Source organism: Crocodylus siamensis, chromosome 4 (genome assembly GCF_052110815.1).
Source record: "Crocodylus siamensis isolate JL-2025a chromosome 4, ASM5211081v1, whole genome shotgun sequence".
Taxonomy (NCBI): Eukaryota; Metazoa; Chordata; order Crocodylia; family Crocodylidae; genus Crocodylus; species Crocodylus siamensis.
In genome coordinates, this window is record NC_143398.1 from 52434109 (window position 1) to 52447160 (window position 13052).

At 39.2% G+C, this 13052-nt stretch overlaps 1 protein-coding gene across 2 annotated transcripts in view; it reads left to right on the forward strand.

Moving 5' to 3' along the window:
• IMMP2L (inner mitochondrial membrane peptidase subunit 2) overlaps positions 1 to 13052 on the forward strand; it is an 871246-nt gene that overhangs the window by 586271 nt on the left and 271923 nt on the right. For both annotated transcript variants that reach the window (XM_090042296.1, XM_090042297.1), the window contains exon 4: positions 4566 to 4631. In XM_090042296.1, the coding sequence (XP_089898422.1) occupies positions 4566 to 4631 (66 nt within the window). The remainder of the gene's footprint in view (positions 1 to 4565; positions 4632 to 13052) is intronic.

Below are 13052 nucleotides of genomic sequence, written 5' to 3' on the forward strand. Positions count from 1 at the left end.
CAACCCAGAAATACCATGGTGAAAAAACTTCGGGGAGACCTTCTGTTAGTGCTCTCAAGGTGTTAGTCTTTAGTGTGCTTGAGAACAGCCAAGGATGGTCCGGGGCATCTTCATCAAGATATCTTTGGGTTTGGAGTGTGGCTGTAGGAACAGGTAGGCCAGGACATACTCAGGACATTTTAGTTGAAACACACTACTACTACAGTATAGACATGTCTGACTGTCCGAACTCCTTGGCTATTGACTAAAAAATATAGAACCTTGTGCTTCATGATTGTAGGCCTTTAGTGCCTTTTATTAATTAAATATTTCAGCTTGAAACAAGAACGTTTATTTTTGTCAGTTGGGTGAGAACAAAAAATCTTATTATGGGGCAATCTGAACTGAATTTTTTTGTAATTTTATTTTACATCCAAGTCAAACTAATAATTTATTGAAAAAGGGTCAATCTCTGTTTTTTAAAAAGGTAGTTCAGTAAAAGGCTAGGAAAAAGATAAAGAAAGTAATGTGTGAAATCTGGTACTTGAGTTTGAAAGTTAGGTCTATCAGAGACTTGTTTTTCTGTAAGGCTATTTATATCTTTGTGGGCCATATCTCAGAGAATGTAACATGTAGAAACCTAATTGTATGTGTACATAGCTAGAAAAAACTAGTTTGGAAGATGGGTTTAATGTTGCGTAGCCAACCTGATAAGGCAGGGTGGGGTGGCAGGGAGGGAATCATTAATCTCTTCTGGACTTAGTAGCTAATCTTGACTGGACATGAGTATACTAGGGCAGGGACATAATTTTTTAAAGTATGTAAGATCTTTTTTGCCTGTATTTAAGTTTGAAAAGCCTGCCTAGCAAATAAATGCAAGATCTAACCATGCTAAAAAATAATTTCTTTTGTTTTTATTCAGTTTCCCTGTTTTTAATAAGTAAAATTTAATCAAGATTATTTGTCTATGGTAATTCTAGACAGATATCCCTAAGGAGGAGAAGACTCTATTTTTTCAGGTTTTCAGAGCTTCTTCAGAGTTTCTAGAACCTAATACTCGTGGTCAGTGCCTATGAGAGGCCTATACAAAATTATCCTATGATGTCCTCCCATTACTTCTGCCTTCCCAGGGGATGGACACAGAGGGTGCATCCAGACAAGGAGGAACTTGTGCTTCTCCAGGGAAAAGTAACAGTGGCACACCTTGCGCTGCTGCTACTTGTCCCTGGGGAACACCTGTGCCATGCATGCTCCAGGCATGCTGCAAGGTACCCCAGGTGGCATAAGGGAGGCTGGGGCCAGGAACTGTGCTAGTGCCAGCAGCCTTACTTGGGGTCTTGGGGGCCTCCGGGAGGTGCAGCTGTGGCACTCCTGCACCAGGAATCCTGACTAGCAGCTGGAGCATGGCTCCAGCTGGCCAGGCTCTGGGTTTGGGCAGTGTGCACTGCTGCCACTTGAGCTGCCCTGCCCTGTTTTTTTTGGCTTGGGTCTTTTTGACCCTAGGATCTCTGGGGTTCAAAAAAACCCTCCTGCACTGCAAAGTAGCAGGGCAGGGAACGCTTGCATGTGCAGCATCTACAGCATCACAAATCACACCTCAATGCTCGTCTGGACATGCCACTGAGGCTAACTGACAAAATAGGCTATCAGAGTTGATAGGGACATCGGTTATAGATAGGCTGAAAAAAGGGTATTTAAAAGTATCTGAAGATGTTTCCTCTCTCACAGTTAAAGCAGATTTAACAATAGTTACACACTTTGCCAAAATATTCAATTAATAATTTACAAATAATATGCTTTTTCTTATTTTTTGACCAAATGAATAGCCCAAGGATAAGCTAAAATATTGCAGGTTTTTTGAGTAAAAAAATTTCTAAAATACCAGATTTCCTATGCATCTTGTTCTTTTTAAGTCTTCCATAAGCATTTAAGGTTTCACTCCTGCACTGAACTCCTAGCACACAGCCTTTAGGATTATATTAAGCATGTTACAGTATCATGACTTGATAATGTAATCCGTCATGTACTGTTCATTACATGAGGACACTAAAAAAACTACTCCTTTGCAGTCAGTTGAAAATATTGGTTTAGAGGTATTAATATGTTTTGGAACCTTTTAAACATACCTTTTTAACCCTTGGGTTTACTTTTTCATTTGGGTGACTTAGGAAAAATGTAAAGATAATGCTTATTTTAATGTACTATGTCTATTCTGGTTCTAGATGTTAAAAAAATATTCATGTATAAGGCTATTTTTGAAGCATTTTTAGTACATTCAGTTTTGGGTTTGTTTTTTTTTAAATGTACTATTTTTGGCACAAAAGTGACCACTTTGAAATGAATGTTCTTGCCTCTGATTTAGAATGATGTTTATTCAAGGTCATTACAGTTATTGCTGAGTAGAGACAAATTAACACAGAGGTCAGTAATTACATTACAAATGTATATGTTAATCAAGTGGAAATGCTTATGAGGGGAATTCAAAAGAACCTTTAAAAGTGATGTGTGAAATCAGGATAGAATTTTGAAAGAGCAGCTTTAAAAATTGATGGCCTTTTTTTTCATTCTTTTGAAAAAACACATACTTTAGCACATACATTATGTATTATTATTTCTGATTAGTCAATAAATTTTATAGAAAGACATGCTACATACTTAGCGTAAATTAAAAAAAAAAAGGTAGAAAGTAATTTTACAAAAAAAACCTGTTTAATTTATAGTAACTTTAGTAGATAAAATAGCATGCTGAGCCCTGGTCTTCTCCTACACCTGATCATAATTCCCCTGGAGTATTGACGCACAGAAATGTGCTGGGAAAAGTAATGTTGTCAACAAGTGCTAAAGGTGCTCCAGCTAATAATATCACTTTGCCATCTAAAACTTGCTGGATTCCTCTCATGAATGGCATGCAGAGCTAATACAAATTTTTCTGTTCTGTTTGGTGAAGACAGATAAAAGACATGAGATAACTAAAATGTGGGGTACTTGAATTAAAAGTCAGGCTATGTAATACTATACAGAAAATGATATCAAGACACAACTGTTCCTAAGCAATTACAAATCATATTATAGTCTCTGCATTTTAACCCCTGGACTACCAGTCATTGAAGTCATTTCCATATAGCTCAATTGTTCCAATCAACTCAACACCCATCAAAATCATTCATTTTATATGGTGATGAGAGCAAATGAGTTGACATGGCAGGTCTAGAATATATTTTCTGTGATAGCCACTATCTATTTGTAGAGTGGATACAGATTAGTGCTATGACACATCAGTCTAGAGGAGGGGTGGCCAGCCTGAAACAGGAGTGCCATACATGACATAGGCAGCTTCTGTGTGTGGCATGCTACAGTCAAATGAAAATTTCTTTAAGAGAATGTGAATAAACGACATTAAGTATGTACAGTTATGTATTTAAAATCAAGAATGGGTTAAGAGTAATTGCACAATAAAAAAGTACATGATTTGTCTGTTTATAGGAAACAGATGTCTGTGTGTTATAGGAAATTTGATAGAATACTGTATTTTTAATGGTAGTATATCAAAATGTATATGCAGGAGAACACCTAAATTAGGCTGTGAATGCAGCCTTAACTTGACTATTATGTGCTTAATGTGTAACCCTGGGCATACAATATGTTTATACTTATATAATGAATCTTTACACCAAATAAAAAAGCAGACACATGACATACACCTTATGTTAATGTAAATTACTTAAATCTGGTCTAGAAATACTGTATTCAGGGAGATAATTATACCAATATATGTATCCTGCATCCCTACCTTAGCTCAAGATAGCTTAAGGCAGGCAGACCTACTTCCCTCTAGCAAGTGGCAAAACAGTAGAATAGCATTAGCTGTGCACATCTCTGTGGGGCAGGTGGTCATGTGATTACTTTGGATCCTGTTGTAATTTATGGAAGTGTATAAAATAGATGTAAATTATGACAATGTAAAAGTATCATGATTACAGGCCCCAGACTACTCTGAATATCAAGTTCTGTGTGAAAAAATACCATAGTTAAAATATATCATATTGGAGCATTTTGCATTGATTAAACCCTTCATTTTTTGAAGATATTGATGAACATTTTCTTTACTGATTTAAACTGGATTTGACTGACTGTGATAAATATTAAAATTGTTTTCAGTTGTTTCTTCCCTCCCTAAAGTAAACAAATGACATGAATGTTTAAACAAAATATGAGATTAATGTTTGATGGATAACTCAGGTTTAAATATCTGAAACCACTTGCAAAGGCCCAATTCATCAGTAATGGGGAATTCTAATTTCATCCATGTCAAATATCTTCCCATTTATTTTGAAATGCAAACCCTGTTGATTATCTTAGTTTTTGTATTCAGGTGATATTCCAGTGTCTGTTTTTCTAAGGTGGTTTGAAATGAGAATGATAAGAGTGGCTTCACTTTAGGTGGAACATCATGATTGATGCTATATCAAGAAGAACATGGAGTTCCCAAATGACTTTAATAGTGTCTATTTCTTTGTGGACTTTCTTTTCATTTTCTTAAAACAATGAGAACATTACTGATTATATAACCTTATCCCCTTTCTCAGGTCTCCTAGAAACCCTGAACAGAAGATCATTAAAAGAGTGATTGCTCTTGAAGGAGACATTATCAAGTAAGTATTTTAAGCTTTAGTCTTTAACTTCTTATAAGAGCATTTTGCTTTTCAGTGAATTTTAAATCAGTATCCTAGACAACGAGAACTTTCTAGTATTTTCTTGCTGTCTATTCTTAACAGGGATGTCTGTTGTACATGTCTATTTTCTAAAGAAATAAGAAATGTTTCACACCTTGTTATGAAAATTACATGAGTAAATCATGCTTGCTGTCTATAGTGTCTGGTTCCCTTTCACAAATCTATGGAAGCCAATTGTTCAGAGATTTGTATAAATTAGGGTTCCAGAGCTGCGGTTTTTCAAGTAGGAATGATACATCTCTGAAGAAAATAACTCATGCAAACAACTGTCCTGATTGCAGGATTTTCCAGGGAACTCACACTATGGGGAAATATGGTGAATCTCACCTGGAATTAGTTACTCTTGTAGAGGGAGTAACATTGGAATGTGTTTGTTTTGAGGTATAAGTGTATGTGTATGTGTACATATATATTGTATATAAATATACAAATCTATGTTGCAGCCATATCCTGAATTCTGTGCACTGTTCTGGTCTCTGCGTCTTAACAAGGATGTTGTAGAATTAGAATGGTAAAGAGAAAGGCAACCAAGATGATAAGGGTTATGGAGCAGCTGCCATATCAGGAGAGACTGAAGAGGCTAAGGCTCTTTAGTTTGAAAAGTAAAAGGCTGAGTGGGGATAGGGTAGAGGTCTATAAAGTCATGAAGGGTGTGAACAATGTAAATAGGGAAATGTTATTCACCAAGTCCCAGAATACTAGAATTTGGGGACACTCACTCACTGAAGGCAGAAGGAGATAGGTTTAAAACTAACAAGAGAAAGTACTTTTTACATAGCACAGCTAACTTGTGGACCTGATTTCCACAGGATATTGTAGAGGCAGATGGTATACCAGGTTCAAAAAGTGACTAGACAAATTCATAGAACATATATCCATTAATAACTATTAAATGGAACACTCAGTTGTATCCTCTAGCATTCCTAAACCAATGATGGTAGATGCTAGGGTGGATAATGAGTGAGGGATATACTTGGCTAGATGGACCTCTGGTCTGACTGAATATAGCACTTATGTTCTTAAGATATAGCACTTATGTTCAGGAATAAAATGCTGTAGCATTGAAACCAGAACGTTTTATGAAAACATTGATTTTTTTTACTAGATTTTTCTCAAATGTAGAATGGATTTTACAGAAAGAGGAAGAGAGACAGTGCAACCTAAAAATACCAATATCTGAAGTGTTCAAGCACATGCATAGGATGTGAGAAACCAAAATTCAAGTTCCTTATCTGCTTGATTCTCACTCTGGCCCAGAGTGAATATTTAATAATCCCAGATAGTTTTGATTCAGAGTAGGGACTTGAATATAATGTACCACATCTCAGGTGAGTGTTCTAACCAGAGGACTGTTAGCTAGTTTAGGGCAGAGGAAGTATTGGTATTCTTCTTTTTCTTTCTCTGTTTTATTATAATTCATTTTTTAATTCAATTTTTCAAAAAGTCCCATTTTTGTCCCAGTTCAGAAGGTATATTTCACCTGGAGCAATTTACACTAGTAGAGGGAGTGATATTTAGACAATCTTTGTTTGGGTTTTCCTGGTAGTAGCATAGGACTTCCTAGTTTAAATTTTGAAATCTCAAAATTTTCCAAAATCCAACATCTTGTTTCCTGAGGCTTCCTTAGACTCTCCAACTATTCTAATTCTTTCCCTATTCTAATTTGTTTCCATCTCATTGGGTGTCTATACACATGCTACAGGGTCAAAGGAATGGAGGGGGTGGCATTTTAGTTAGCGGCTCTGAGAGCTGTTCTAATTAAAGTGCCAACAGCATTGCATGTATTCAGCATCCCATGCTTCAAAATGGTGACGTGGGTACTTTAACTAAAGCTTGTTCAATGAGCTTTAGTTAAAGCACCCCTGCTGCCATTTTGAAATGCAGGGATGCTGAATACACGTGATGCGAAGCCTGCTGGAGTGCACTAACCATCATGCTTAAGCAGACTTGTAGCTGACTCAATTAATCTGCAGAGCTCCATCATGTGTATAGGTGCCCATTGATCTTCTAGTCCACGCTGCAACTGCAGTTCTACCAGTGGGAAAGCATGTTGGTTAGGCAGCTGTTTTTCCATCTCATCCTCACCTAATATTACTTAGTAGTGTTGCTGTCTTTTCTACTCGTCCATTAGCCTGCTTCTTCAAAAATGGCTGTTAGAAAACTGCTGTTTAGAATTAAATTTTTCAGGCCTTCTGGTTAGTGTGGATTGGATGAGGTTTATCTGTGAGAAGGATTGTTTTATACACAGTGCCTATGAAAATCCTTACCTTTCAGATAGGAAAGCCAGGAGTCGACCTATACACTATGTCAACCTGTACACTGTGAAATATGGTAACTGTAATCAGAGAGCAGGGTGGAATACCTACTTGAATTTTGCTTTTATTTGTAGCTAGAATCATTATGTTTTGTAACACACACATATGTATGTGTTTGTTGGGCAGGGGTGATGCACACATACACAGAGTACTATTTAAAGAGATCAGGAATCAGCATATCAGGGACTTGAAAAACCTACCAAAAAACTTTACCTTTATTAGCTAAAACTAATTCAGGACCTAGAACACTTCTTATGAAAAGTGGGATGGGGAGAGGATTCGACTACATCTGTGGAATATTAAGCAGTGTTAAAGTTAGAACATGCTGTGAACAGTCACCCATTAAGGTTTAATACTGTTTTTTGCCTGCACATCTCTGACTTGCCACTAGAGAGCTAGTGAGCAGGGACATGGCAAGGAGCCAGGAAACCTGGGTTCTATCCCTGTTCTGGGTTGAATGGGGGTGGAGGAGGCTGGAAGCGATGCATCCTGGGATGCTGGAGGACTACAAAATGCTTATTTTATCTCCATGGAGCAGACTGAAATTATCTTAACATAAGCTAGGTAGCCTATTCCAGAATTAACCCTTGCCTGAAGTGGTGTAACTTTGAGAAGCTTAGAGGGCACTTAGCATGAGTTAACGAGCTTTATTGTGCAGGTGCTTATGCTGTAAGTACCCTTAGTATGGCCCAAGTGTAACACGTGACTTCACCCTAAGACTTTACTTGGAAGGATTTATGTTATGTAATAAAAAGGCAACACATTTTTCCCAAAAAATTAAGTTTAGGAAGTATTTATCACTATCTGTCTACCTATGAAATGTTTCAATAACAATCAGAGAGAGTGCAAATTTGCCATTTTTTTCCCCTAAAATGTGAGTTTGATTATTTACTGCAATGATATTACAAGTTATTATGGGACACAGGTGATTGGGGCAACAAAGTATGTATCAAAAACATAATAAAAATATTTCCTTTTCTGTTTGACTAATTTGAAGACAAATATATTCAGAAGACAAGTGAAGTCTGTATTGAATCGTCTCAATGTATTGTTTATGTGTTCATTAATGTGTTGCATCAAATTATCTTTGGCCACCATGAAATGATATTCTGAGTTAAACTGAAAATAGATTGGAAAAGTTTGGAGAAAATATATTCATGAGAACTAAATTCATTTTCTTCTTAGCACACTGAATAATTGCAGTCAGATCATTTGGAAGTCTAAAGTAGCAGAAAAAAATATTGTACCACTGAAAATCAGTAAAACTATTTCCTGCTTATGTGTACATTGACCCCACACTTCAGTGTGATTTCTGAGGAGGGGTGAAATGAATGCTATTCACCCCTGGTTAGAAAATCTGATTTTTTTTTGTTCTCTTATTATGGACATGTAATAGAACGGAAGTGCTTGATCTTGTAGGTATATGGGAGCACGCAAACTGCTTTTACTCCTAATTCTGGATCTTTAAAGCAGATGGTGTGCCTATGCACTATAGCGGCACATCTTTGAGCCCGCTTTTAATGATTTCCCTTGTCACTCTACTTTTGATCAGAGTTGCTCCATGCACAGCTAGTTCATTACATGGAAAAGCTAATGCTCTCTTATTTTCTCTGAAAATGTAGGGCTGAAGTGTGCAAGCTTGTAGTAGAATAGGAACAGCAGCTCCCCTTCCCTCTTCCTTATCAAGCTTAAGGAGATGAATAATCCCCTGTTTCTAGTTAGGCCTTGGTGTGTATGTGTACACACTGATAGTTGGGACGGTATGAGTGGATTATTCATTGTCAGAGAGTCTGTGGGGCACAGAGGACTATTGGTATGGGGGATAATTTTATGTGATGGTGTCATACGGCTTGAGGGGGGCTATATAGGTATATCAGTTTGGCGGGGCATCTGTGTTAATTGTGAGGGTAAGTGTATGGTGTCTGTGTATGTGGTTATATACGAGCTAACCTACAGCAGTTGTGGAGTTGTAAATAGAAAATAGACGTGTTGTTTAGGGGGCATAAATAATCGAAGGAGACAAAATTAAATGTTCTGTATTGTAAGGAATGCCCAAATTAATTGGTGTTGGATGTGGGAATGAACTGATCTGTGGTTTTCACGATGAATCGAGCTTCACTGATGAAACGATTTTCCTAATGACTGGGACCAATAAGAGATTTGCAGTATTGCAAGTGAGCACTTAGCTAAGTACTACCATTTCTGAACTGAGTATTGGAGCATGATGCTAAGTTCAAAGAATAGAGCATGCCTTGGGGAACATGGTAGGGAAGGGGCTGAGGCATAGGGCATGGGTGGGGGATGGCTCCTTCTCCACTGCAGACTGGGCAGTAGCTGCAGGGGCAATGCAAATCCCTCTGGGACCCCCTGAGCCACAACAGGGACAAGGGCTGTGGCTGAGGTCTGTGCTACCCTGTAGCAGTGGCCCCAATCCTGGCTCTGCAGAAGGAGTGAGAGCTGGGGTGGGAGTTGGGGCCAGCAGTATGGTTCAGCTTGGTCCACTGGCACTCAGGCGCAGGAGAAGGAGTCCCCCTGGGATCACTCAAGACAACCACCCCTGTGGCACTGCCCTTGACTGTGAGCACCTTCCCCCAGCCCCATGGCCAGGCTGAGGGATGCCCTGCCCCATCCCCAGGGCCATAGTTCAGGCCAAGTATGTGGCTCCCTTTGGGGCGCAGCTCCCTGAGCCACTGCATGGATGAGCTTTGCAGGAAGAGGAGATGCGGATGGGGGTAGCAGGGCTGGAGACTCCTGTGCAGGGCTGCTGTGCTCACAAAGCTCATCCTGCCCTTCGTAGCTGGAAACAGAGACAAGGATGGTACATAGCCCCCTTATTACCCCATGCTCTGCTCCTGTCCTGGCCCCTGTACGGATGTCAGGCTTTGCGGGTATGCAGCCCCCAGCGGTAGAGCACAGCCCCTTCCCCATGGTGCTCCCCCAGGCACATGCAGCAATGAGCTGGGCCCAGGTACAGCTGCTTGCAAGGCTGCGGCTGCCTGCCACATCCAGCCCAGGCTCTGGGCAGCTGCTGTCTGCCACAGAGCCTGGGCTGCTCACAGCAGGGCTTGCAGCCTCCCTCCCACTTGCTGAGAGGAGCTCAGGCTCCATGGCCAGCAGCAGCTACCCAGAGCCTGGGCCAGCTGTGGCATGCCAAGCAAAATGGCTTCACATGCCATGCTCTGGCATGTGCCAAGGGTTGCTGGCCCCTGAAATAGAGCATGCTGAAAGTGTCTACTGAACTTCAAGGTTTTGCTTTGCAAATTTCTGTCAGGAGAATACATTCAAGGAAGGCCACTGATATTGGACTGCTTCTTATAGAGTGAATCATTTAATAGGAGATACTGGATGCATCTGCATGTAAAATTAGTGCATCTGAATAAATTCCTGCACAGTTTGCTCACAAAGCTCACTCTGCCCTTTGTAGCTGGGAATAGGGACAGGAGTTTATGGCTCCTGGGTGCAGTGTTTACATGTGAACCTGGGACCGCAGCATGTTGAACTCGAGCAGTGCAGCCCCAGCTGGCGGAAAGTCTGGGAAGGAGGGAAGGAGGGGGTCAGTCTGCCAGCCCAGAGCTGCTCTGCCCCAGCTCAAGGTGCTGCACAGGGGATGGCTGGGGCATGAGGGTGCTATGCTGTAGGGCTAGCTGGCAGGCAGCCCCTGCACTGTAGCACCCTTGTGCCCTAGCCAGCCCCGGTCACCATTTGAATGTGCATTGTGGTACACTAAACTCCACAATAGGATAATACTTGTGTTGGGCAGTACTATCCTTTGGCAGAAGTAATTAGCTTACTCTGGCCTAATAGCACTGCACATGTACACTGTTACTTTTCACTGTGGAGCTAATTAGTCAACTTCGCAGTAAAGCACACTTGTAGATTCCCCCCACTTATTTTCTTGTCTAGTTTGAAAGGCTGAGTTTGGTAATAGATTGTCTCTAGCCTACCCCTTACTGTGAGTAACTCTTGCATATTATCTAAAGAGTTTGATATTGTCCAGGGGAAAACAGAGACATGTATTTTCACTCCGGGTATTGGGAACATGTTTTCTCTGGGTACTAGTGAGATCTTGAGAAGAATGTAGAATATAAAGAATATAGCTATATGATGTGTGGAAATCTAAGGATGTTGAGAACAATAGGATGGGGCTGGTGACTTCTTCCTTGTGGACTGCAGTCTAAAGTGGAGTTATCAAAGTAATGTCATCATTTTCAGGAAGGTTGTTTTGATCAGTTGATTAAAGTGGGAATGCATGGAAGCCTTATAAGGACACGAGTTTCCTATTCTGAAGCTGTTGTTCCTTTGTGAGTTGTCTCCTGACATCCTTTCTTTTAATCTGAAGTTTTGTATAACTTGAGAGAAACAACTGAAGTGGCCAAGAGATGCATTCTATAGAAAGTAGAGGAATGGCGTCACCCTTCTATGAAAGTGCTTGTAAATCTCAAAAGACATGACTTTTCAAAGCAGGCCCATAGCTTAGTGCCAGAGGCCCCACATGTCATAAATGTGAATGCATGGAGGGATTCACAAGGTACAGTTAATAGTAAATACATGTCTGCATTTGTTCTGACCGCTGCTGAAATCTGCCACAATTTAATAATCTGTGAAAGGGAGCTGTTTGTGGGTCTGTCCCACCTTTATCAAAGGTTATTACTGTATAATATAGGAAAGTTTAATGTGACCTTATTCCTAACATGGGAGCAAACCTCAGAGTGAAATGTGAGTGAAAAATATGGTATGCACAAATAAAAAAGAGAAAAATGCTTCTCTGAGGTCTGAAGTCAGGCCACATTATCAGAGACAATTACTGCAACATAATGCACATGGCTTATATTACCTATTTTAAAAAAATACAGCATCTTGCTTTTTTAAAATCAGATTTTATCTAAAAAGGTATCTGTTTTTAAAATAATCCCATCATAGAACAGTGACCTACCTAACCTCTTCTGAATTGACTGTACAAAAGTGTTTTAGCTCTTTAGGAGTAATTTGTCATAAAAATGCAGTGTTTTTCATGTCATTAACCAAAACAAGTTTAGTTAGCTTTTTATTATTTGTCCAGTACTGCAGGTAATGAAAGTAATATTTAGACAGAACCATTAGTTCCACAGAAAGGGTTTCTTACCTTTTGTTGTTTGTTTTATATTCATTTGTTATGACCCTTATTGTAGAAAAAAGCTATTTTCTCAGTACTTAATGTAAAAAAGTGAAGTGTATATAGAAGATAAAATTAACACACTACAAAAATAAGGACTGTAATTTTTTAGATCACAGTATGTCAAAGATCTGCAGCGGTGCCATCATGACATAGTGTTGTAGATTTTCCACATAGTCAAACCGGGTTTCTCATTCCTTAGAGCTTGTTCTTAGGTACTGAAAAATACTGCAGTCTCACTGAATAAAAAGTCCTGGCATTTCATTTCTGAGACCTTGGTTCCAGTCTAGTTGGCAGTACCAGCGTTATGAGTTAGGTGGTGTCTTTTTAAATCCCCAGCCGACTGTAGTCCACATCACAAACCCATCACAGATAATTTAACTTTCAGCAGCTAGTAACAATTCTTTCTCAGGAGATTTAAAAAGAACAGGAAGAAAATCACCTTTCGGCCCTAGAGAGATGCTGCTATAGGTCAACTCTAATAGCCATGGTGGACAGTGTGCAAATTTCATACAGTACTTTTTTTCCATGGATGAGACTTTATACGTCTTCTATAAATTCACAGTAGAAATAACTATGTAGGTAGGAAATCCTGATGATCAGGATTTCCTACCTACTGCAATCTTTTTAAATGATTATTCTTCTAGGAGAGGGATTATATTAAAAAAAAGTCAATACCATCTAACTTATTAAAAATAAATGTTGGTATTAGAAAACATATTGAATCAGTAGAAATTAAACATTTTAAAACCAATTTATCTTAAACATGCTATTGGAAATACAAAAATCTATAGTAATCTATCACAAATTGTTGAGTCATGCTATGTACAGTACTAGAAATAATGAAGCATTATGAAATGAAAAACAGTACTA